The sequence below is a fragment of the Triturus cristatus genome, chromosome 8 (genome assembly GCF_964204655.1).
Source record: "Triturus cristatus chromosome 8, aTriCri1.1, whole genome shotgun sequence".
Classification (NCBI taxonomy): Eukaryota; Metazoa; Chordata; class Amphibia; order Caudata; family Salamandridae; genus Triturus; species Triturus cristatus.
In genome coordinates this window covers 1159077968-1159104993 of record NC_140591.1, presented here as the reverse complement: position 1 = coordinate 1159104993, position 27026 = coordinate 1159077968, and the positions used below count along the sequence as shown (strand labels likewise).

Sequence of the window (27026 nt, the reverse complement as noted above, 5' to 3'; positions counted from 1 at the left end):
CAGGAATAACTCTTGACAGGAGGTGGTAGTGGGGGGCGGCGGAGACGAGGACAAAGCACACACAATCACGTAGAATGCGCGGCTAGGGGGACAAAGCGACGTCGACCTCTCTCGGCAGAGGCGGAGCGCAGATATTTCCACGATAGGAATCCCATGGACCCCACACCTTAGTCCACCTCCCCGGCTTGCCTCTCGCCACATACACCGTCTTCTCCCTGAACATACACCAATCCATATTCTCCTTCCATACCGAAATCGTAGGCGGCCTCGGGGAACCCCACAACTGTGCGATATTGCGCTTAGCCACCATGTACCCCAAAGTCACCCACTGCGTCTGCGCCGCATTATAGTCATTTGGTTCCCAGACATTCAGCAAACACCTCCTGGCCTCTGGTAACAAAGCGACATGCGTGACCTCCTCCATTACAGTATGTACTCCGTTCCGAAATCGTACGACCTCCGAACATTCCCATAGGATATGAAGAAAGGTACCCAACAAGCCACAGCCACGCTTACACATTCCATCCCTCGAATAACCCATACGTATCAAACCAGGCCCTGTGACATACACTCTATGGAGTATCTTCAGCTGCACAAATCTAAGGCGGGCCGGGATCGCCACCTCTTTCGGGGAGGCCACCGCCGATACCCAATCCTCATCGTCCAGTTCCAATCCGTCAGCCGTCCACGCCTCCCGCAGATGGGTCAGCAAGTCCGTACGATCATTAATACGTTTTTTATAGATCAGAGAAATAGTGCTGTCGGGCACATAGCCATCTAACACTCTATCTTCCAACGGGGAATATTCTGGGATAGCAGCAACATCCGGAAAAACCGAACACAGCGCATGGTAGACCTGTGCATATCGGAAGTACTCCCTATCATTTAATTTGTATTCAGTTTTGAGCATTTCAAACGTTTTAAAGGACCCTTTCGCCCAGAGGTCACCCACCTTACTTATACCAATCATATCCCATTTCTCAAAGCCTTTCGTTTTCCACAGACAACCCAAGCGCTGGGAGGCATACAACGGCGTCGCACGAGTCAAGCGATCCCTCCACCCCATCGCAGCATTCGCCGCATGCCACACGCATACCACAACTTGCGTTGGTCCTGTCAACCGTGCATCCGGAGTCGCCGAATACAGTGCCCTATTGTAATCCCCGCCCGGAAGTAATAACTTATCCATCTCGAAGGCCGGATTCAAAGCAGGACCGTATATCCCGTGGTTAACCGCCGCCAACTGAGACGCCCAATAGTATCTTTTAATATCAGGGAGGGCAACACCCCCATCATACCAAGGGAGTGTCAACTTGGCGAGAGCGACCCTCGGTCGCCCGTCCCAAAACAGTTGGCGCTGAAGACCCTCCACCTCACAGAAGTAACGGGCCGGCACGACATCTAGCGTATTTTGTAAAGCATACAAGAAGCGAGGCAGCGACATCATTTTAAACAATGCCGCCCGTCCGAGCGGCGAGAGCGGAAGCCGTCGCCACCTCGCGACGTCGGCCTTCAATCGCTGGAGTGGAGGGAGAAGGTTTCGCTCATAGCGGACCGCGGGGTCCAGTGATATAAAGATTCCCAAATATTTGAACCCCAATGTAGCAATCTGAATAGGGCACCCCCGCGGCAGGAGGGGGGCCTCGCCCGAGAGGACGTAAACACATGACTTGGCCCAGTTGATAACCAGGCCAGAATTACGACCGAAGGAATTCAATACGTCCACCAATACAATTAGCGACTGTCGAGGAGAGGTGAGATACAGAAGGATGTCATCCGCATAAAGGGAGACACGGTCCTCAAATTCCGGCGTCCATCTAATGCCCCGCAACGACGGCTCCCAACGCAACCAGGCAGCGAGAGGTTCTAAAGAAAGTGCAAAGAGGAGGGGCGACAACGGACAGCCCTGTCGCGTACCTCTCCCCAGCGCGAAGGGAGCCGACACCCTACCATTCACCACAACCTGCGCCAATGGGTCAGCGTATAGTAATTATACCCACCCAATGAATTCAGGGCCAAACCCGAATTTCGCTAACGCAGCCCAAATATACGGCCACTCTAAAGTGTCGAACGCCATGGTAGCGTCCAAAGACGCCAAGATGGCCGGCTCACGCATAAACTCCGCTCTAGCAAGCACGCCATGCAACCGCCTCAGGTTCAGGGCGGTATTACGATGAGGTATAAAACCGGACTGGTCCTGATGAATCAAGTCGCCCACGTCCCGAACCAGACGATTGGCCAATACCTTAGCCAGAATTTTGGGTTCCGCGTTCAACAACGAGATAGGCCTGTAGGAGGCACAGCGGTCTCGCGGCTTCCCCTCTTTATGTATCACAACTATGGTGGCAAGACGTTGGTCAAGGGGGAGGGAGCCCGCCGCCCGTGCAGCGAGGAACATGTCACGGAGATACGGTGCTATCTTATCTGGACGCAACTTATATAGTTCAATGGGGAGACCATTGGGACCCATGGCCTTACCAGAAGCGATCGAGCGAATGGCCAGAGCAATCTCATCCGGCGACAACTTCGCCTCCATCAATATGCTATCAGCCTCCGAGAGGGACGGCAATGCAATATCTCTAAGCAACAGATGAGAGTCCTCCTCCGAGCGCCCAGAGACCGGAGAGTATACCCCACGGAAGTAATCCGCGAAGCAGTCAACAATTTCTACCGGGTCAGTCACACACACGCCATCCACTCTCTCCACAACCGGCACCACTCTACTCGCTCTCTCCTTCTTGTCCAACCAAGCAATCAACTTTCCGGCCTTATCTCCCACATCATACAGTCGTCCTTGTTGCTCTCTACTCATCCTTTTAGCAGCATCCGTGACCAGCGCTCTATAATCTGACTGTTTAAGGCTGAGAACGTGCAATTTCTCATCCGTAACACCCCGCTCCAAATCCCCCTCCATCTCAGCTATGTCAGTTTCCAGGCGAACCACCTCTTCCCTCCCGCACCTCCTAGCATGGGAAATAAGAGACAAGGCATGCCCTCGGATCACCGTTTTATAACCTTCCCATAGGGAGACAGCAGACGACACTGACCCTACATTATCGTTGAAGTAGTGATCAATGGACTTAACCAGTTCCGCGCGAATATTGGGGTTACGTAAATACCAGGGGTTAATTGGCACTACTCTTCCCTCTGCCCCAGGAACAACCTCCATCTGCAACAATAGAGGGGAATGGTCAGAAATACCTCGGGCCAAATGACGCACCTCCCCGATCATTCCAGCCTGGAACGCCGGCATAAGTATATAATCAAGTCTCGAGAGACTCCCGTGGGCCCCCGAGTGGAAGGTGTATTGTGCCTGCCCCGGGTGCATCTGTCTCCAGCAATCTATAAGTCCTAAAGTATCTAGAAAGCCACCCAGCCAGGCCTGGGCTCTAGGGAGATCCCTGGGGGGGGGGGTGACGGTCCTCTATACCGGATACAACAGCGTTAAAATCACCCCCTAACACCAGAACCCCCCCAGGGAGTCCCAGGACCAAACACCCCAAATCAGCAAATGTAGCCGTCTGCAATCCCGGTGGCACATAAACAGCAACGAGCGAAACAGTTCTACCCTCCCATCTCCCCACCAATACTGCATATCGCCCTCTATCATCGTGGAGCACCTCATCCACCTCCAACGGGAGAGAGGCCCTGACCAAGATACCCACTCCCCTAGAGCCAGAAGTGAAACCAGAGTGAACAGCAAGGCGATACCCCCGCCTATTCAGGGCATGGAAGGAGTTCCCAATCAGATGTGTCTCCTGCAGGAAAACAATGTCGGGCGAGATCCGTTTCAAAAACTGCAACACCACCCCGCGCTTGATCCTATCCCCCAGTCCGTTCACATTCCACGAAAGTATTCTCAATCCCCTACCCCCCCACCCCGCTCCCGTGCATGATGCCCACATCCCGGAGAACACAACCAGGACAAATCAGCAGCTAACCTCACATTGCCTTGTGAAACAAACAGTCCCCAACACCCCCCCTCCCCCACAATATCCCAACCACAACTCCCCCCTCCCTGCACCCCTGCTTGAGCCCAAACAGCCCCCCCCAACTTGCAGTGTGCCTGTCGCCCTAACATATACTGAACCACCAAAAGAACCCCTGAAGGAGGAAAGGGCCCCAATATGCTCCCCACAACCTCCGAGCATTTGAAAGGCATATTGCACCAAACTTGAGTCCCATAGAGCTAAGGTACAAAACGTCCCCAGCCTAGTCCATCACCGGGAACCAAAGTTCTAGTCCTGTTCCGCCGAACCCTCGCCACTCTCCGCCGTCTGACCATCCCGACCTCGACTCCGAGGCAGGGTATCCAACCAGTCTCCAACCGCCTCCGGCCGGTCGAAGAAGTGCGAGCGATCCTCGAACTCAACCCGCAACCTGGCCGGAAATAGCATCGCATACTTCAGCTCCATGTCCCTCAAGCGCCGTTTGACGCCCAAGAATCCCAGTCGTTGTTTTTGGACCGCTTGCGTAAAGTCTGGATAGAAGCTGACGTTAGAGTTGTCAAACTTCAGCGGCCCATTCACCCTCGACGCCTGAAGGATAGCATCTCTGTCCCGAAAGTTAAAAAGTCGGGCAATTATAGGCCGCGGGGGAGCACCCACTTTCGGCGCACCACCCGGAATTCTGTGAGCCCGCTCCACCGCAAAGAATTTGCTCAGCCCCTTGGGGCCGAGATGGTTGACCACCAGATCCTCCACAAAAAGGTCAGCAGCAGGGTTCTCCGATCGTTCCGTTACCCCAATTATACGAACATTGTTCCGCCTGGCCCTGCTTTCGGAATCCTCAAGTCGCCGGTCAGTTAGGTCACTGGCCAGCCGTAACCTACGAACCTCCGTTTGCAGGGCGGCCACGTCCACAGTTAGGCTCGACGCAGTTTGGTTCAAAGCAGTGACCCGCTCATTCGTTTTAGACAGATCCGCCCTGACCAGATTTACATCGATCAAGACCGCATCCAATTTACGAGCCAGGGTATCAAACTGCTGACCCACTGCAGCCTTCATCTCCTCAATGGCGCCCATGACGTCTATCAAAGTCAAGTCAGCAGATAGGCCCGAGACAGCCTTGGACCTTTCCGGCGATTTATGCGACCCACCAGGGGATCCCTTTGTCTGCGCATAGCGGTCCATGTTATTAGCCTGGGTGTAAACTCCCCGCCGGGTATTCTTGGGTTTCTGCTTGTCTCCGTCCAGTCTCGCCGCCATCGTCCGGTGACCACTGAGATCGGCACCTGCCAGCACAGGAGTAGGGACCAGACAGCTAATTCAAGGGACCATAGCCGTCACGGACTGTAGCCTGTGTATAGTGCGAGATCCAGGCCAAACACTCCGCCATGCACGCTCCTCTGGAACATCAAGGTCCCTCAGCCGATGTCAGCAAACAGGTTCGAAAACGAAAGTGAAAGTGCGGGGTACGTGACAGGCCAGGCCCTGCACGCCGCTGTTGTTCACTTCGTACCCGGGCACCTCACCAACTCGAGTTCGGGACCAAGGCAGGAGCAGGCCGTAAACTTCAAATCGCAACCATTCCGGTTCCCCGAGCCCGATTTGAATTTGGAGAACGGATGGCACCTCAGCTCAAGCTCATCAACAAAAGCCAGTCGACAAAACCAGGATTAATTCAGGATAGACGTGGGAGGTTGCGGAGGCCCTCGGGAGCCTTGAGCCTACGCGGCCATCTTGGTTACGCGCTAGGCTCCTCCCTCCTGAAAAAACACTTTTGCAACCACAAACTAAGTGCCATTCAAAGAAAGGAAAAGATGAGTGAAAGAGACATTTTTATTTCTTCCTGAAGGGCCAATACAATGTAACTTTGTTATACAAGGTAGCATTAAGAAAGACTGGGTTAACATTATTCTGCTTGAGTTTTGTTGTTTAAGTATGTCACTAAAACATTGTCTCTTCTCCCTTCTGCTTTGTTCAGTTTTGTGGTCTTTGGTCTAAAGATGCAGTGTTTAGAAGCATGTTTTAGGTCTTAATTTCGTTATTTTATAAACTGTAGAGAATCTGGAAATATCAAAATCATATTTGATATTTTGGCTACATTTGATTTCACTGATAGGTAAAAAGGCTGGTTTCATAAGAATCTTTCCTAATACGTACCATCACATTTACCCACAGACAGAGAATGGGTGAAATCCTTTGAAACATCAGCCCACTTTTCTAGTGAGTCAGTGTTGATTGCAAGTGAATTGCCAAACACCCCAAGCTTTAAACATTCAATGCAAGATGTAGTGACAGGTATATGTGAAAAGAATGTGGTCACCAAGCATCTGAGATAGTGGTGAAAATATGACACCAGACGTTTGGTAAAAATGGAACGCAGTGTCGCTTGGAATGCTGCTGTAAAAAGTTCCTACCAAGTTCAATAAAGATTGGAGAGATATTGTTTGTATTTGCTGTAATTCAGATATGTATGTGAAAAAGTTGGATGATGGTCTGTCAAAATTGATACCTGAGCTGAAGTGCTTCCCTGTAAGAGATCCTTGTCACTTGCTAGACGGTATGCTGAAAGCATCTTTACAATCTTCAGAGTTAATGAAGAATGCTATTGACTTTGTAGTCCATTCTGGTGCAGTAAAAATTTATTTGGACCTCATATACCTCATCAGTGCAGAAAGCAAGCAATAATTAAAATTAAATTAAAATTCCATAAACACCGGAAAACACTGTTTCCGTTGTTTTGAATGGCACGGAAATGTGTAACCACTGATAACCACTGTTTTTTTAAGGTATTGAAAATACTGAAAAAACCCCACCAGAATTTACCAAAAATAGAAACTGAAAACAGGAAAGCCTAAGCATATGTCTTGGTGACAGGGTTGAGCCCACTATAGTCCACACAGAACCTCATTTCTCTCTTTCCATCCTGTGGATGAGGTCTGGGTACTAGAACCACTGGGCTGGCCCAGGGGCTCTCCAATGGTTCAATACCCCTAACACCAGCATCTAGCTGACTTCAGCTTTGATGCTTTCCTTGACTTGGTCCGACTGTCGATAAATTTTGACAGGTGCACTGTCACCAGTGTCCACATCATGGGTACACCAGTTTGTCAGACCAGGGGACAAGGAAAAGAGCTTAGTATACTGTTGCAAGACTTGCTTGCAGTCAGTCTGCTGTTGGGCAGAGAGGGTGTCTGAAAAGACAACTCCATCTACTGACCCATCTTTTGGGTTGTAGGAGAGGGAGCGGTTCACTCTCTGCTTCCTGTTCCTCATCAGTCACCATCAGCATGGTGATGTCAGCCCTGTCATTGTAGAGCTTTAGGCGGATCACATGGATAACCCTTTTGGGTGCCCTGCTTGTGCCCAGGTTAACCAAGTAGGTGACCTCACTCTTTTTTTCTAGGATAGGTTAAGGGCCACTCCATCTGTCCTGGAGTGCCCTTGGTGCCACTGGCTCCATAACCCACACCTTTTGTCCAGGCTGAAATTCAACCAGTGCAGCTTTTTGGTCATACCAGTGCTTCTGAAGCTCCTGGCTGGCCTCAAGATTTTTGGATGCGTTTTCCATGTACTCAGCCATTCTGGACCTTAGGCCAAGCCCATAGTCCCCCATATTTTGTTTGGGTTCTTGGAGAGGCTTCTACCAACCCTCTTTTACAAGACAGAGTGGTCCCCTCACAGGATGGCCAAACAGAAGTTCAAAGGGGGAAAACCCTACTCCCTTCTGTGGCACTTCTCTAAGCGAAAAGCAGGCATGGTAAGACAGGGCTCGACAAATTCACTCGACCGCTCGCATTTGCGAGTTAACTTAATTAAGGACGAGCTATTTTTAGGTCCTACTCGCCCTTACTGGCGAGTAGGAATACAAACTGACACTTGACCTCTGCCTCTGAAAACAGGGGAAATGTGACAAGATAGCAAGATTTAAAGGCATCTTTATTGCTCACAAAGTAAATGAGCAATAAAAATGCTTTTAAACCTTGTTAACATGTCACATTTGCTCAGCTTTCAGATTAGAGGTCAAGTGTATTTCAGCTGGGTCGAGGAGATTTTGTAGGTTACTGGACCTGCAGGTCTAGTGCATTTTTAATGATTTTTCGAGCCCTGTAAGAGGACATCCCATCTCCTTTTGAGTTTCTCAGGGAGCCCCATGGTCATACCTTTCAATGTCTTGTTGAATCTCTCAACAAAGCCATTGGTTTGTGGGTGATATGGTGTAGTAAACTTGTACTGCACTCCACACTCTTTCCACGTGTGTTTTAGGTAAGCAGACATGAAGTTGGAACCTCTGTCTGAATCCACCCCCTTAGGAAACCCTACTCTGGTGAAGACACCAATGAGGGCCTTGGCTACTGCAGGAGCTGTAGTAGTCCTAAGGGGAATTGCTTCAGGGTAGCTATTGGCATGATCCATTACCACTAGAATTAATTTGTTCCCTTATGCAGTGGGCGGTTCAAGTGGACCCAGTATGTCCACACCGACCCTCCCAAAGGGAACCCCCCACCACAAGCAGAGGTATAAGGGGGGGGGCTTTTGGTGGCCACCTGTCTTGCCACTGGCTTGACAGGTAACACAGGAGCTGACAAACTCCTTCACCTTTTGGTGCATCTGGGGCCAGGAAAAAAGTGGCTATATAGCCTTTCCCAAGTCTTGGTTTGGCCCAGATGCCCAGCTAGGGAGATGTCATGAGCTAAAGTTAGGAGGAACTCCCTGTACCTCTGTGGCACTACCACTCTCCTGGTGGCTCCAGGATTGGGGTCTCTTGCCTCAGTGTACAGTAATCCCTCTTCCAAATAAACTCTGTGGGTACCACTGACAACTCCCTTTGCTTCTGAAACAGCTTGCTGCCTCAGGCTTTCAAGAGTGGGGCAGTCCTTCTGCCCCTGGCACAGCTCTTCCCTAGAGGGTCCCCCTGGGCCCAAGAGTTCAACCTGGTAAGGGTCAAGCTCCATAGGCTCAGTTCCCTCTGGGGTGTCCAAGCCCTCTCCCTGAGGAGAGGGGTCCTGATCCTTTTGCTGAACAGAAGCTGGTTCCCCAGTCTTCTTACCTTTTCTCTTGGTAGGTTGGGCCATACTTTCAGGCTCCAACACTTTCACCCTGCCTTTTGCTCTGATCTCTTGTTTTTACACACACCAATTCAGGGTTATCCAGCATTGCTGCATGGGTTTTTAGTTCAGCCTCAGTCCAGGGTGAGGTTTCCTGGTCATTGCCAAACAAACATGCAGCTGGTAGCTTTGGAGAGACCACTACCTGTTTCAGGCTAGTAACCCCCCCTCCCCACCCCCCCAGTCTAATGTCACCATAGCCATTGCATGGTTAGTGGTTACACTGACAGCAATGGTGACTGGGTAAGTACGCCCAATCAAGTATTGCTCAGGGAAAACCAGTGTGTCTCTCACCATGGGGACACTGGCACCTGTATCCCTCAGAGTCTCTATCCTAGTTCCATAAATCCAAGGGTATTGTAAGGATATCTTCAAATTGGGTGGCCACACGGCTACAGTGGCAAATACAACTTCCCCCTCTGAAGCTAGAACTGCTTCAGTGTGCAACCTGATTTGCTCTAGGCACACTGTTGATCCCATCTGGAGACTTACTACAGCAGGAGAAGCTGTAGGACTAGGGGCCTTCTTGCTAGGGCAAGCCTTGTCTCCAGTTAAGTGTCCCAACCTCTTACAGTTGTTACACCAGGCCTTTGCAGGATCAACGTTCTTTCCCCTATATGGTTGTGGAGTATAGAGAGTGTTTTGGGACCCACCCCCCTGTGCAGGGTTTAGGGGCCCTTTAGAAGACTCAGACTTTTTATCTTGGGGATTCTCACCACCATTTGTAAGAAACTGGCTCTGTATGTACTGCACCAAAGAGAGGTACAGTGTGTATAGAGTCCAAGGGTCTCCAGAGGTTTGGCAGAGGTTAAAGTTAGATAGAACTTTACTCTCTAAAGTGGTAGTTTGGTCGAGCAGTAAAGCAGTATCAGGGGACCGTGTTAAGCATTTGATGTACCCACTCAGTCAGCAAATGAATTCACACACTCAAGAACTGAACTCTAGGCCAATTGTTTTTGTATAAAAAGAAATATACTGTTTTACTTCTAGAACCAAGCAAGCCTGGTACAAGTAAGCATAAAAATACTTTTCAGAAGTAAATTACTTGTATGAACACAGTTCAAAATTGCAGTGTAACTTGTACCGGATTGGTTACAGTTTTAAGTAAGTAGTTTGCAACACATAGCAGGTATAGTACATTCAAATGAATGGGCTTTTTAAGTAAAATGTAGCCCTGGGACATTTCCTGAAAACAGGTGAGTAAATGCGTTTTAGTTAGAGGTACGAGTATTAAAGAATATTATTGCATTTCAAAAGTTGAAACTTAGAAACTTTTTCACATAGAAACACCAATGTTATCCTATGGGAGGAAAGTCACTTAGCAGGTAAGTTATGTTAACAATATTTTTTCTTACTCGGTGCTGGATACCTAGATTCAGCACTGGGACATTTCCTGAAAACAGTTGAAAAAATGCGTTTTGGTTATTCGGCTGATTTTTAAGGAATATTTGTAGTTTTCAAAAGTCGACACTTAGAAACTTTTTGGGAGAAAAAGTGTCAATGTTATTCTATGAGGAAAAAGAGGTTATCGGTTTCCAGGTAGGTAATCAGTCTTTGGAGTTAGGGTCCTGGGGTTAGACTCGGGGGTCTCCCAGGGTAAGTGATGCACTGTTGTTGCACCCCCAGTGGCACTAGGGCGGCCGGGTGCAGAGTGTTGAGGCCCAATGTTATCCTATGGAGGATAGGGGGACTCCGGTTGGTGGCGGCTGGCAAGCAGGCCACGGGGTTGTGGGAGCAAAGCTCCTAGGTTTAAGCTCAGGGAAGTTGGGGACCAAGTTAGCACAAAAGGGGCACCTACAGCGGCACTAGGGCGGACGGGTGCAGGGTGCTGTTTTGAGGTCGGATGCCCTGTTGATTTCAATGGAGATTCTCCGGGACAAAGAAACACTGCAGGCTCGGGGATGAGGATCTTCCAGGAGTGACCACCACTTCGAGGGGTATGTTGGGATGTTGAAGGATGGTTAGGGACCGCTGGTTTGGGCACACAAGGCCGCGGGGCGTCGGGTGCAGGGGTGCCTTGGGACGTCTGATTTTCTTACCCGTTCTGGTTGCGGTAGGGGGGTCCTCTGGATTGAGGCTGCAGGCGTCGGCTGGAGGCAGGTCAGGGGTCACCATTTCTCAGGTCAGGATCGCCGGGGGGACCTCCTCGTGGTGTTCTTCCACTCGAGCTCGGGCCGGGTTCGGCGGTTGCAGAGTGGGCTGGATTCCCGGTTCCTGGCTGGCACCAGAAGCTGCAATTCAAACACGTCCGGTGATCACGGGAGAAACAGCTTGGAAAGTGATGGCAGGCAGGTCCTTCTGGGTTTTTGAGGTTGCAGGCCGTTGGACATGCCGGGGTTTTGCAGGAGCAGGTTCGAGGGGAGACAGGCTTGTAGGGCTGGGGCCAAGTCAGTGGGTGTCGTCCTCTTGTTAGTTCTGCACGGCTTTTCGTCCTTCTCTTCTTTTCTTGTGGTTGCTGGATCTGAGGAAGGAAGGTTCAGGGTGCTCCTAAATACTAAATTTAGGGGCATTACAGGTAGGTAAAGGGGAGGGACCAATAGGTCCCTTCCCTGGGGTGGGTACACTCCCTATTCTGCCACTCTCCAGTGGGAGGGGGGCAGGAGCCTGTCCCTGGTTGGCTGGGTTCCCCCTATCCTCAAGATGGTGGGGACTCAAGGATGTGCTTCACCTCGCCTCCCCACCTGAGGGGGTGGAGTTGGCAGAGGTGGGCACACCTCTTTTCCTCACTTGTTTTTCCCGCCGGTTCTCCCGCCCAAAGTAGGGGGAAGAACCAGTGGGGACAAATTGCTGAAAGCAGAAAATGGTCTGAAGAGGCTCACAAAGGCGGCAGGCCTTTGAAGTCTCTCCTTCCTGAACCCTGCCCATCCTGGGGGAGGAGGCTTGGCACCCCGTCCCAGGATGTGCATGGTAGCTTATAAATCCCTACTATATGATACTGCATGTACCTAGGGCCTTTAAATTAAATTCTACAAGTGGGATGCAGCACTCATTGTGCTATCCACTACAGTAGACATGTAAAACATGTCTCCAGCCTGTCCCCTGCAGCTAGTGTGTGCAATTTTCAACTGCCACCTGGCAAAAGAAACATTTTGTCAGGCAAAATCCTTCCTTTTTAATACTTAGAAGTCACTCCTAAGGTAGGACCTAAAGGCTCTTACGGGAGGATGAATAATATTTAATAAGTAGGACAGGTGTACTTACGTTTTACATGTACTGGCAGAGAAAAACTCCAGAAGTTGCTTTGACTGCAGCAAGGCTACCTCTTCCATATACTAACTCTGGGTTACCTTATTACACTTATTAAGTGATAAATTTAGTTTGGGAACAGATACAAAAATACTTCTTCCATTCATCTGAATTGCAATTTAAAATCCTCTTTAATGGTAAAATTGGATTATACATTTCTATTCCGAAAATTGTATTTTTAGAAAGTACTGTGGGAACAAGTTGCTCGCTGTGCCACTGGATTCAAGCAAGCCTGGCTGACGAGGGGCAATACCCTGAAACCGGTCCCAGGATGCTTGTCTCCAGTCCGGGAAGGACCTGGCTTGGCAGTTCGAGCTGGACTGTTCCCATGAGGAGCAGGATCAAGACTGATTTGCATATAGCTGGGTCCGAACTGGGGTGACAGTGAGCAAAAGAACAATGGCTTTAACCTAGATCTCTTGACTGGGAGTGAATTTTTGATTTATTCAGCATCTTGCCCATCATTTGTTGCTGTAGCAATTTTTGCCCTAAGTGGGATGGGTATGCCCAGACATGGGTCCCTTGCTCGCTGTGCCACTGGATTCAAGCTAGCCTGGTTGATGAGGGGAAATACCCCGAAGCCAATCCCAGGATAATTGTTTCCAGTCCAGGGAGGACCTGGCTTGGCAGTTTGGGCTGGTCTGTTCCCATGAGGGGCAGGGTCAAGACTGATTTGCATATGGCTGGGTCCAAACCGGGGTGGAAAAATGAGCAAAAGAACAATTGATTTAACCCAGATCTGCTGACTGGGGGTGAATGTTTGGTTTATTCATCATTTGTTGCCGTAGCAACTTTTAGAAAGTAGGCATTTTTCCGCCAAACCAAATGTGCCTTTCTGTATGTTTCCAGAGTCACATGACTGGTAATGTCTCTCCTGTGGTGTGATGTGCATTCTTTCCAAACAGGACAAAAGGGACATGGGTGTGGGGGAAGATGTTTCTCTCCTGAGCAGGATGGCCTGTGGAAAGGGGTGTATACTCTTCCTGAGGATCAAATGGTAGCGGAGGACTGTGCCCAGCACCTTCCTGGATTCTGAAGCTTCCTGCTCTGTCACTGGGAGGTGCAGTTAACACAAAATCATGCCTGCCCTTTGTTTCTGTAGCCAGATTTTAGCCACACCCAAGGAAAGGGGCAGGCTAGTCAAAGAAGGCTGGCACTGGGTATAACAGTGGCACCCTCAGACCCTCTCAACAGAACATTCCTGCACCTGTGGAGACTAAAGAAACACTGCCCTGCTTCCTGAAGCCTGAAGGAAGAATTTGCCTTGAACCAATGACCCCAGAAGTAACTCCAAGGGGCAGTTGGCTGACCTCCTGTTTGTGCTACAAGAACACAACAAGCTTCCAGAGGCATCTCCTGCAACGGCAAATATTGGTTTGGGATTTTCCTTGTGTTAGGTTTTCACTTTAATGCTATTTGACTGGTGCATTAATACTTTAGACATTGACTACAAGTTAAGCCTGACGTGTTTTGTGCCAAGCTTTCAAAGGCTTAAGCACAGGTTTATTTAGGGTATGGTATTTTGTAGTTAACCCTGAAAAGTATGGTGTATATTATTTGAATGGGTCAATTTCTTACAGATATGATATACTGTAATGCAATGATACAACTGATACATAAGCTCAACTGTTACTGTGCACTTAACGTTTTAAAGATATATGATGGTTTTACGTGGGTTCCTAGCAAGGGATTGCAGTGGGCGGAGCAGGACGTTGTGCTGGATGGAGCTCCTGGCAAAGTGTAGACCTTCTGCCCTGTGAAAATGGTTAGTCTTTATTTAAAATAGAAACACTGCCCTATGTGGCTAGACACTTCCCCTGCATACAAGATGTGTGCTGCCCTGTACCGTGGACCTGCACAGAATGTTGTGCAACATTCTTTGCTTGTAACTTTTTAACTGTGTACTTTGAACTACTAAAACCTAAATAATCTCATTTAGGAAAAGGGGAGGTGATGTTGAGCAAACCTGCAATCATGACTGACATCTTGAGAAAATGTCCACCTGCCTCGAATAGTACAGACAGCCCTGCACAGGACTTGGACCACTGAGCAATTTAATTTGATTTGAAGGCATACTGTGCAACAGAGATGCAGGTGAATTACACATATAAAGAACATCCAGGTATAGTACCCTTCCCATACACTCCCTTTTGGCACTTATAACCTCTAACAAGTGTATTCCAAAGGTTAATAAAAAAAGAACAACTAGAAAAGAACTACCGACTCTGGTGGCGAAGCACATAGTACTTTAGAGTTTGCCAAACGTGACAATCCAAGCACAACAGAACAGACCCACATTTAAGGGGATCACAGCCAATTCTTGTGTTTCCAGGAGCTCATACTAAAGTATGAAGGTCCTTCGGTGGCACCTCTCTACACATGGGCTAATGTTATGTTTTAGATTTCTTCTGTCAGCACGCAGGAGCAAGATGCTTTGAAACAGAGCACAGGTTATAAAACACCAGGAAAATAGCATGAATAATACAGCACAATTAACAATAATGTGAACATCTGACACCTATCAGAGTTACAAAATGTTTTGCATTAAAAACAATTTTTAAAAAACAACATTGGGAATAAAATGAATTCCAAGATAACTGTCCTTTTTTTCTTTAGGCAACAACAGAAATATACTGAAATGGAAAAAACTCACATGGGAAATGCATTTGCTAACAGGAAATAGGCACCTGATCCATTCACTGTGGCGAAAGAGCTCATTTAACTTAACTGGCTAGAAACACACAAACATTGCACTTACCTCCTTTGGAATACGAGATTTCGTAAACTTATAACGAATGCATTCCGTCCATGTGGGAGAAGAGAACTGGGTCAGTTTCACATCCTAGAACAAAATGGTTCATCATTGGCATCAGCTTTTTCAAGATGAATACAAGACAAAACAAAGATGCACACGTGAGATTTTCTTTCAGTTATCAAGCTGAAGAATGTAAAATGCATAATATCATCAAGAGATTATGATTAACTGACCAAACACTGCTTGAATTATACAACCTGAAAATGTCAGAACTTTGGAAATGACCCACACAGTCCTCAACTATATAGATTTACTTAAACACAGACAGAATGCTAAAAGAGGAAGTTTCAAATCTATGCCCTTATCTCCAAATCATGTACAGTGCCTAATCCTCTCATCCATTAACACATGACTCCCTCCCTCCAGGTTCAACTTCTGTTATATCTACACAAACTATTAACATGGCGTGTAACAATCATGGGTTCGCCTGGTTCAAGCTCTCAATATTACCTTCCAATATCTTCTATTTATATAATGTTTTGGCCACTGTAGTTCTCTAAACTCCCTGTTGAAGCAAGTTATCACTGTGAACTCTCTAACTTTGAAGAGGGATAATTCTGAAATATTCCCTGTAGCTAGCATTCACTGCGGTTTTACTTATGAGTGCTTCCCAAAGCATTGTCTTGGATATGTTATCCATATTGTTTGCAGCCAGATACTCAGTAATGCATTGTATCAGGTGTATCACTACTGGGTCTTTGAGTGGAGTCTTATTTAGGCGACATGAAGTAAGCCTTGCTGTGGGTGTTTTCCAGGTGCTTTCTAGTGTGCACATGACCTGTGGGAGATGGAATAGGCTCATCCATCCATGTTCTGCACCTGTGAAAAATGTTTTGTCAATGAGAATATAATCTCTTCTGGTGTAGCTTTTGTGTGCCACAGATTAATGTGAAAAACTAGCTTTCAGAATGGGCCTATAACTCCAGCTATCAACCAACCCTATCTCCTCCATCCACTCCATCCACTCCTTCCCAGCATAGGAATCGCTATTGTGCCCTTGTCAATGTCTCTGTTGATAGCTAGATTCAAGCCACCTCCAAGTATCAAGGGGTCTACCTCACAAGCAGCTATTGTCTGTACAGTTTTCTTCAAAATTCTCTGCTGCCCATGGTTAGGCCAAAATATTGATGTGATTAAGGTGGGGAGGACCTGTGAGTACACTTTACTGACACCCATCTCCCTTCCTCGTCGCTCTTTTGTTCTTGTGACTTAAATTGAAATCTCTGACATAGTACTATCCCCACTATACCCGTTTTCTTTCTAGCTCCAGAGACAAACTGGAGAGGGTACTTCTGAGACCTAAATCTTGGTAAGTTCTCTTTCAATAAAAGGGTCTCTTAGATCAAGACTTGGATGTGAGCTTCCATCTGGGTTAATGTTGTATCCCTATCCTGTTGGTTGGAATATTAAGGTTACAGATAATATAGGAGACTACTGGAAATGTAATTTTGTGGTGTACAACAGACTGGTACTGTGTTGTGACAGGCTCACACCCACCACTAACTGTTTTGTGGTGTGTCCCCTAGCTCAAGCACTTCTCTTTAATGCTTAAGGCCTTCCCCTTTGTCATTTCTTTGAAACTGAACTCCCTCCTTTTTGCCGTAGCCTGCAAATCTTTGCAATATCTAAGGTAGTCACTATTTACCTCAATATATTCTGTGTGTTGACCTTGAAGCATCCTAGGTTTTATACCCATAACTCCGATAAGTCACAATTTTTCCCCAAAAAAATCATTCTAATCATTCGACCTCCCAACCCGGTGCTCTTTGGTAAGGTACTTTTAAACAAATGTAATAAATACTTGAACATATTCAGGTCAGGTGGTAATCAGATCACCTGCATAAAAGATCAGAAAAGCTGGCAATTTGAGTTGAAGCATTCAGGTTTATGGCAACAGAATCATGCTTTGGTCAATAGATCTGTGATGGGTTCCGAGGAAGATTTGTTGCTGCTCATTAGTCTAGAAAGAAATTTAGTGCTATTTTCTCACAATTCAAAACCCATCCTTTTACAGTGAGAAAGATTGCTTACTGTTTTCGACAACTCAAGGCAGCTGTGCCAGATAGTAGAGGATATCTGAGGGAAGGACCTTCTTTTTGAGGATGAATTATGGGCACTTCTTAAAAATGCGACCCACGCCACCCAGTATGAAACAAAACGTGGATGAAAGATTTCCATTCCGATAAAATAACCATCACCTCAACTAAGAGGAGTAGGTATAGAAGAGTCATCTTAAGGTAATCAAAGATTTGGATGCTCCGGGTCCTAGAAGTCGGCAGTTAAAAAACATATGTTGGTGGGAACCAGTCTCTTCTCCACAGTTCCAACATTTTCCATCTTCACAAAGCTTCAGTTTATGAAGCCTAGCAGGTGTACAGTGTCGAAGGTGCATAGCAAAGAAATGAGTCTGGAAAATAGATGGTGCAAATTTGTCCCTCAAAGCCTCAATAAATCTGGATTTTTTAATTGCCAAATCGAAATCCAAACCTCAATCTCACTGAGATGCTCTGCTGTTACCGAAAGAGACTCGTCCATAAATGAAGGATCATATTCATGCTTAAGCAGTTTTGTAAGGAACTGTGTTCTACAATTACTCCTAGGCAGTGTGAAAGACTGATAAAAACTTATAGAAAATATTTAATTTTGGTTCTAAAAATGGTCCCAAATGTTGCAATCATGGGTTGGCTTACTTTCTCATACAAATCTACAGAAATTTGGATAATTTCTATATTTATCTAATTACAACAAAGAGAAATATGTGTACACCATTTGTTATATGGGTATTAGTACTTGGTGAGGACTAGATGAAGGCCAGATACGTCTATTAATGTAACCCCAAAGAACATTACAAGGGTGCACTTTACTCGCATTGCTCATTTCTTACACCATCCTCCATTTAAGGTTCTCCTCCCTGCCCTCTCTCTTTCATGTCCCCCACTCCTTCAGTCCCTGAGGTAGGTTAGCGCAATGCTGGTTGAAATACCACATCTTTCCTCCCAAACTACAGATCTCAGTCCTTCCTGACCTTGGCATTGTCCCCAAACGTGGGCTGCAACAGAAAGAAAGTGGATGAGCCACCACTACATGCCAATTTATCACCTCTCCTGAATGAGAAAACTAACACACAAAAAAAAACTTGAGGCACTATTATAAAGATGACTGCCTCCTCATGTTTGTTTGGAGAGAGTAAGGCATAGGCATACAAGATGCTTTACAATGATTGATTGATTGATGGGGAATTTATAATGCGCTACTTTGCCCGGAGGAGTCAAGGCGCAACTGATGGAAAACAATCAGCCAGATCTAAGATACGGAAAGAAAAGGAGCATTAGGGGTAAGCTTCAGAGAAGAGCAACGTTTTAAGGCCTCTACGGAATAGGATAAGAGATTCCTGATTCCTGAGGACAAGGGGAAGCTCATTCCAGAGTTTGGGGGCAAGAGCGAAGAAGGCTCTGCCTCCCCACTTTGCTTTCGCGACGCGAGGAACGGTTAGCAACATCTGACTAGCAGATCGCAAGGCCCTACCTGGGGTGTAGTACGACACAAGAGACCTAATGCCCTCGGCCCCTGCGTCATGAAGAGCCCGGTGGATGATAATCAGGGTTTTGAATTTAATCCTGGTATGCACCGGAAGCCAGTGAAGATGTTTCCTGATCGCAGTTCCTGAGGAGCGTCTAGGAGCATTAACAACAAACCTTGCTGCCGCGTTCTGGACCACTTGCAGCCGATGAACCAGTTTGTTGCTCATCCCAAGATATAGGGCGTTACAGTAGTCCAGGCGTGAGGATACAAGGGCGACCGAGACTTGTTTCCGGGCATCAGGGGTGAGGTAATGGGTGAGCTTTATCAACACCCTTAAAACCCCACAGCAGGTGGAAATGGTCCTGTTCACTTGTTTGTCAAAGGCGAGTGAGGTGTCAAATAGGACTCCCAGATTTCGAGCTACGGGGGATGGCTGAGGGCATAGTCCCAGAGTCGATGGCCACCAATCGGCTGACCAAACCTCCTTGTTTCACCGGAACACAAGGATCTCAGTCTTCTCCCCGTTCAACTTTAGAAAGTTTGACGTCAACCAACCTGCCACGGCCCCCATACAGTTCCTAAAGTTTAGGACCGTGGACCCAACAGATTGCGACAGGGAGACCATGATTTGGGTGTCGTCAGCGTACGAGAGAACTTCCATTCCAAAAGACCTGACAAGCCTAGAAAGTGGGGCCACATAAACGTTGAAAAGTGTAGGGCTCAAAGAGGAGCCCTGAGGGACCCCACACTGCAAAGGCTTGGCGGTGGAGAGGAAGTCACCCAATTTAACCCTTTGCTCTCTGTTGTTAAGGAAGGAGGTAAGAAGACTAAGAGCCGGACCCTCCACTCCCATCTCACTGAGGCGAGAGGCCAAGATGGTAGGAGACAGGGTGTCAAACGCGGCTGTGAGGTCGAGCAGGATCAGCAGCGTAGTCTGACCCTTATCGACCATGGCGCGGATATTGTTGACCACCACTGTAAGGGCCTTTCTGAAACCATGCTGAGAAGGATCCAGCAGGGAGGTTTTATCAAGAAAGGCGCTAAGATGGAGATTCATATGAGCTTCCAACATCTTGGCCGGGGCAGGAAGAAGGGAGATGGGACGAAAGTTCTTTAAAATCCTGGGGTCCAGAGTGGCCTTTTTTAAGAGGGGCTTTACGATAGCTGTTTTCCAAGAGGCTGGAAAAGCACCACTGGATATAGCCTTGTTCATAACTGCCAACAGGGGGGGGATTAGAGTTGCCCTACAGTTTTTTAAAACTTTGAGTGGACAGGGATCAAGAGGAGAGTCTGACCTAAGAGAATCCAAAAGTTTATCGAGGTCCTTGGCTGTGAGAAGGGGAAAACTAGGGTAAGTTTCGGTAGGGAGAGTAGTATTCGTCGAATCAAGAGAGAAAGCCCGAGTGAGATTATCCGTCTGGAGGGCTGTATAGATGTCTAAAATTTTGGAGTGAAAAAAGGAATAGATCTGATCACAGAGTTCTTGTGAGGGGACTATGGGGTCAGGGTGGTGGACAAGGGAAAGGGAATCTACAATTTTGAACAGGTCTCCAGGGGAAGTAAGAGAAGAGGTAAGGTTAGAGAAATAGGATTGCTTTTCAGTCAGCACCGCCGCTTTATACCTCGAGAAGATGTCTGTGCTTAGTCCGAGCTTCCGTATCGGGCTGAGCTCTCCAGAGCCTTTCTTGCCTCCTACATGCCTGCCTCTGAGCTCTGAGAGAGTCGGAGTACCAGGGCGCTGAAGGGCGTTTCCTGGCGCTATATAGAGTTTTGAGGGGGGCAAGGGTGTCCAGTGCCTTTGCGATAATGCTCGCAAGCTCCCGTGCCGAGGAGTCAATATCCTGAGAGGGAAGAGGCTTGAAATTGGCAATGAGGGGACCCAGGGAATGATCAGTCAACCCCCGGAGGCTCCTCTTCTGCACCCAACAGTTTACATCTTTTCTGGGGGCGAGAGAGGCACAAGGAGTAAATTCCATAGAGACTGCATTATGATCGGACCAAGAAAGGGGAAAAGAGGGACCTACCTCCAACCTAGGGTCATTCGTGAAGACTCCATCTAGCGTATGGCCGGCAATATGGGTGGAAGATAGTACCTTTTGAGAAAGATTGAGAGAGGCCAGCAGATCCACAAGGGATAGCATTTCACCAGAGTTACTGTTTTCCAAATGGAAATTAAAATCCCCAAGAATAGTAAGGGAGGGCCCATTTAGAAAAGGGTCTATGATTTCCAAAAGGTCGGAGCCAAAAGAGGATCTAGAGCCAGGGGGTCTGTAAACGAGAATACCAGAAAAGGTTTCTATGGGAGAGGAACTAAGGGAAAAGAACATGGCCTGAAAAGAATTTTGGGGAGAAGGAAGAGACTCCATATGACAGGTGAAGGCGTTCTTATAGACTATACCTATTCCCCCCCCCTTTACGGCCCTCTCTGTCCTGTCTTACTATGGCATAGCCGTCAGGGAGAGCGTTAACCAGATCAGGGCCTACTGAGTCCGAACCCCACTTTTCAGTTACAAAGACCCAAGCGGGTTTCCTTTGAGAAACAAAGTCTCTAAAGCCCAAATTGTTTTTAACCAGAGAACGGGCATTGATGAGAAAGCCTAATTCTTTCAAGGGGGGTGGAGGCTCCTGTATCCCAATTTTCCTGAAGGAGTCAGTGATAGGTGCCGAGAGTTCTGTCCCAGAGTCCTTCAGACATCTACAGGTCAGGCTACGGCGCAGTTGGCCAGGCGAAAATTTATGATGACATTTTAACAGAGGGGGTCTAAGAGATTTAAGGGTGTTGAGTGAATACAGCCGGTTGATAGGTGAGGAAATGAAACACCGGCCAGCATCCCTAGCCCCTTGCGCCTCCTTAGCGCAGACGGGCGCAGACGGGCCGCAGACGGGCGCAGACCGGCATGACTCCGGCATGACTCCGGCCCGCACGCAATGCGCGTCCGCTGCGCGGGGAAGACGTCATCCCCTTTTATAGATGACTAGAGCGCGTCCGCGCGCTGGAATACCCCCAATATGGCCACCAAAACCAGGTTCGCCTCCCCAGGACCGAGCTCTCAACGTCGATGCTCAGCTGAGAGCAGCCCGGGCAGCGACTGGTCGGAAGAGCACCTTGGCAGGTAAAAATGCTGATTACAGTCTCTGGAAATTGTTTCTGACACGAAGCACAAATGCCAAATAGAGACGCAATTTTAAAACAGGCAAATTAAAAGCTTCTTAAATCAAGCCAATAGAACAGCAAGCAGATAGTTTTAACAGGGCAAGAAAGCAAACAAGAACCTCCCGGCTTTCCGCCTCAAGAGGGGGAGATGTAACTGGAGTTTTTACTCTAACTCAGGATGCAGCACTTATGCAAGGGACGCTCTGGCTCAAAGTGCTTATGAAGTGAAGGGTTTGTTCACTAAATAGGCAAGTATTTTTAATCAAAGAAGACATGAAAGTGCACAGTAATTTATCGCCGAGTAGGTGTACCTGGGTGTGTGGGTGGCTGAGTGGGTTAATGTTAGAATGCAACTGTGGTCGGATGGGTACAGTTTTACGGTAGATGGATGAATAAGTGGGTTGTGTTACTATGTTGTTATATTGCCTGGGGTCGGTGTGCTATTGTGGTTTAACGAGGTGTACTATTGTTGTATTATTGCTTGTGTGGTCATGTTTTCTTGCTGAGGTGCTAACGTCTTGTTGTTTTGTGGTAACTGTGTTGGGTTTTGCCATCTTTGATTGCAGTTGTTATATAGTAATATGGTGAAGCGGTATTGTGTTGATATTATTATGTTATGTTATTTTGCTGGTTTTCAGGAGCACAATGTGGTATGGTATGTTAAACTGTTTTCGTTTGCGTTGCGATATGCGTTTGAAGTTATTTCTTAGGTTGTGTATGATTGCGTGACAGGCTATGGTTAAGTGTTATTGTGTTGATATCTTACTGTAATTTGTTATTGTGTTGGTGTGTTGTGCTGCTGTATGAAATTGGAGTAGACATTGCACATATCAGTGAAAAAGCATACGAGTATTGCATTCAATTGAATGTATGACGTTACAACGCATACATTTACAGTGCATGACTTTACAACGCAGTTTTTGCATCGCAACATCCTTTACAATGCATTCCTTTACATCGCATGCCATTACATCGCATTTTCAGAAACTACCTTTACAATGCATTCCATTACATCGCATTATACCTTTACAACGCATTCCATCACAATGCATACCATTACATCGCATTTAAGGTAAGTGTTGGATAGTATAGGGGTAATAATTACTATTCAAACTCCAGTGAGTGCAACAGTAGGGTAAGTGTTGGATAGTGTAAGGGGAAAAATTACTATTCTAACTCCAGTGAGTGCAACAGTAGGGTAAGCGTTGGATAGTGTAAGGGTACTATGTGTTGTAATGGTATGCATTGTAATGACTTGCGATGTAACGCCTGCGTTGTAGTGACATGCATTGTAACGACATGCGATGTAAAGGATGTTGCGCTGTTATGACTGCTATGTAAAGGTAGTGCGATGTAATGACTGCGTTGTAAAGGTTGTTTCCGCATTCAATTGGACAGTGACAAGTCTAAATTAGCAAAGAAGAGTTACAGGTTTTTAAGTCAGAATATTGCGGAACAATTACTAATTTGAAAACAAGCATTGGAAAAGCCAAATGGTCGGGCAATGGCTGCCTGTCTTTTAGCTTAGTCAAAGCTTGTTTTGTGATGTGTGTAGTCGTGCTTTAAGTGAAAGAGCAGAATGTCGTCACTCACAGTGATGTCATCCAATCGCTGAAGTGTGCTGATGCATTGTCCCATGCTGTTTGCTGAAGTGGGTGGAATACAAATGGGAATAACACAACAAAAGACTATTGACCCCTATGAGTTAATATAGCATAGATATGAATGTACTAAAATCAAAAATGCCTTGGCTAATGTTAGACAAAAACTGCTTGTGTTGAATGGTTGCTATGTTGTGTGAGTAAACCCATTGCATGCACACTAGTCACATTCCTGACGCCTTTTAGTTCAGCCTCCTGTGCCTAGCCGATTCTATCACCAGATAACCAAGAGGAAAATCGACGTCAGTCCCTTCAGTCAATGAATGGCTACACAGTATCCAGAGGGCTTTTCTTGGTTTGGCTCTAGAAGCAAGATTACGGACAGCTAAGGGGGTTGCACAAAAACCTAGAAGCCCCCTCCACAACTCTACCAAACAGTATTTTAAGTGGTGTGTCCAAACTAAAGGCAAACAACTGACCGGCAAGGGAGAAGCTTAGCAAAGCCACCCTACCTCATGCCCGGGGCAGAAGGCCTACTAGATCTATGTGATAACTAAGACTTCCTAGAGGCAAACAACTCCACGAACAAAGACAAGAAGGGCCTAATACTAGAAGATGTTCCTTTTGCTAACCTGCTAAAATATGAACTCAAAACCTTTCCATCTGAAGAACTAGCAGTACCCTACTTTTGCTTGCCAAGAGTGTAGTCAGTCATGGACTATACCGTTTTTAATTAACACCCTGAAACTCTAAGTGGCATCTAGAGAGTGATCACATAATATGCTGAATACGTGGTTCACCTGAAGATTAGCAAGCTGAAAAGAACAATCTCCATCACGTTTTTAAAGGATGACCAATCAGACTGCATAAAACAGTGCAGTTATATAAAACAATGTTTATTGAAGAATTATCAAGATTGTCGAAGGGAATGGTATTTGAAGCCGCCAAACAAAATGATACAAAAATAATTTGGTCCAAGGTGGTAAGTTTCACATGAAATCACTATGGAAGCTAAAATTACCACGGAGGTCTGAGAAAGCACTTTTAAAAAATCTCCAATTACAATACATATGAAATTCAAAAAGCAACATACCAATCACAGAGTATTTTATCACTAATCAAGGCATCAGACCACAAGCCACCCTCCAATCCAATAACAGCACCCCATATGCTGCTAAAGAAACAAGACCCAGGAGCATAGTTTTCAAAGGAAACAATTAATGGGGTAATTTTCTCTAGGGATAATAAGGCTCCAGGCACTACCATTAATCCCCAGAATACTTGAAGCAATTGAATAGCTAGTGGTCACCATTAGTCAACTGGACATTCCCACTATTTCCAGAGGAAACAAGTCTCTCCTGGAGAACAAGTTTAATTGTGTCCCTGTATTTAAAAAAGGTAACCTTCGGGGCTGAAATCCTACAGGCCTATCGGACTTCTAGATATAGACTGCAAAATCATTACCAAATGTATCCTTCACCGCATTGAAAAGTGATCGGAATAAAATACATTCTTTCTCATATACCACTTGGCTCCAGGAAAAGTCTACCAACTATTAACCAAATTTGAAATATGTGCTGTTGGTCAGCAAATATTCCAGTGAGAAAAATATCATGTTTCTTTCTGCAACCTCCTTGGGTTTCTTTCAGGCCTTGGACTTGGTAAACAGGCACATCATGTGACCAGTACTGAACTACCTCTAGATTGATCAGCCACTATTATATTGTGTGTTGACTCTCTACTCTATGCCAAGGCCAGAGTCAGTAGGAGCAGAGAAAGAAGCAAAACATTTTTGATAAACTGTGGCGTATAGAAGGGATGTCTACTGGCACCCCAATCTATTGATCAATGTCTGTAAAAACAACAACATGTATCGTACTTTACTAAGAGCCACAACACAGACGTATTCCAAAGTCAGAGGAATAAAAATAACAATATTTACACAGATGAGTCAATTTTACTAGCTCGGGCTCGAGCATCAAACTCCCCTGGGAGCTACGTACTAGTACTGTGAAAGGAAAACGCCGGAAATCAATCCTTCCACATCAAGTATTACACAGTGAGGCCCAAAGCGATAGAAAGAAAAGACCTTTTGAAGCCACTGCTTCTAGAAGGGCAACCAATTTAGAAAACAGACACCTTCAAATGCCTGTAACCACCTCTACATCATAGCAACAATGACTTTTATTGGCATCAATAATGATCATGTACAAATAATCAGCAACAATTACTGAAATCAATGAATGCAAACATGTTAAAAAGAAACCATCATCCCAATTCGTAAAGTTTATAGTAGTTTATACAATTGTCATATTACTAAGCCCACCCATACAGTACATTGTGTTCCAAGTGAACAGAATCACCAAGAAACAAATAAATTAACAGCCAATTACAAAGAACAAAAACGTGTTACAGACAACAATCAACCCTGAATGCTCAGTCCGTAGGCCTTATGGGCCTCAACCCGTTTTGGGTTTGTCTGAACAATAAGGCCCTTATTATTATGTCGGGTGGACCGCCACAGACAGGCCGTCAGTGGTGGTCCACCCGACATCAAGGTCATAAGCTTGACTGCCGCATTACGATGCAGGCGGTCGGACAGCAGAGGCCAGGGGGAAAGACCGCCGCCTCCGACAGGATTCAAGATCCCAACAGGACTGCGGTAGGAAGCCTATCCCTACAATGGAGGCAGTACCTGCGCAGGCAATGCCGTAGGGATTAGGATGTCCCTTTTTGCCTGCCTTTTCATGGTGGTCCCACTTCCATGAAATGGCAGGTGGAAAGGGACTTTGGAGGCCCCTAACAGGGCACCTGTGGGCCACTTCAAAATGGTGCCTGGCACACGGTGCTGCAGACCTTTTCCTGGGCCGGAGCACAAGCTGCAGTGAAACAAAGTACTTTCCGACCACCACGATGGCTGCCATATTGTAATTGGGCTGATGGCACGGTCGACTTATTGTCCGAAGGTCTCCTGCCGGATGTGGAATGTGGTCAGCAGGCTGACTGCCCGCCAACGTAATTAGGGCCATAGTGTTCATGAAGTTTCGACCCCTATTGCTAGATATAGTGTCTCATCGAGACAGGACAATAATGGGACATTAGATTCAGGGAGCAATGGGAGGGATAGCAGTGAGTGAAAATGGAGGCGGAAGGAATAAACATAACTTCAAAGACAGCATAATGGATTGCTCTCAGGAAAAAAGCAGAGTGGAAAGGTGACACTCACCCGGTGAGTGAAGCCAGATAAAATCTAAAAGGTACTTACTCAGGGGGAAACCTAAGGGGACAACATAAAGAACATGAGATAAACTGCAAAACAGGCTGCACCATATAACGGTAGGGCGCAGCAGGGACATATAGATTTATGCCTGCTGGGTAAGAGAAGAGGAATAGTGGTAAAAGGGTTTGCTGATTATGATTCTGAAATATTGCGACAGATTTCTTATACAAAACATTACATTAGTCTATTTCACAATCCCTTAGAAGCAATAAGATCTTAACTATACATGGAAACACAATGGTTTTCTACATGAAAAGGAATTCAAATTCCTGAACAAAAACATATCTACGTACACCAGTTTTGTACACTCTTCCTGCAGTTCATAAGGATCTGAATCATCCTCCTGGGAGACCTAT

General features: G+C 46.6%; 1 protein-coding gene across 2 annotated transcripts in view; it reads right to left on the bottom strand.

The window, feature by feature from the left end:
* The window catches only part of MRPL30 (mitochondrial ribosomal protein L30), a 93376-nt gene that overhangs the window by 31493 nt on the left and 34857 nt on the right, over window positions 1-27026 (bottom strand). For both annotated transcript variants that reach the window (XM_085622796.1, XM_085622797.1), the window contains one exon: window positions 15057-15140. In XM_085622796.1, the coding sequence (XP_085478922.1) occupies window positions 15057-15140 (84 nt within the window). The remainder of the gene's footprint in view (window positions 1-15056; window positions 15141-27026) is intronic.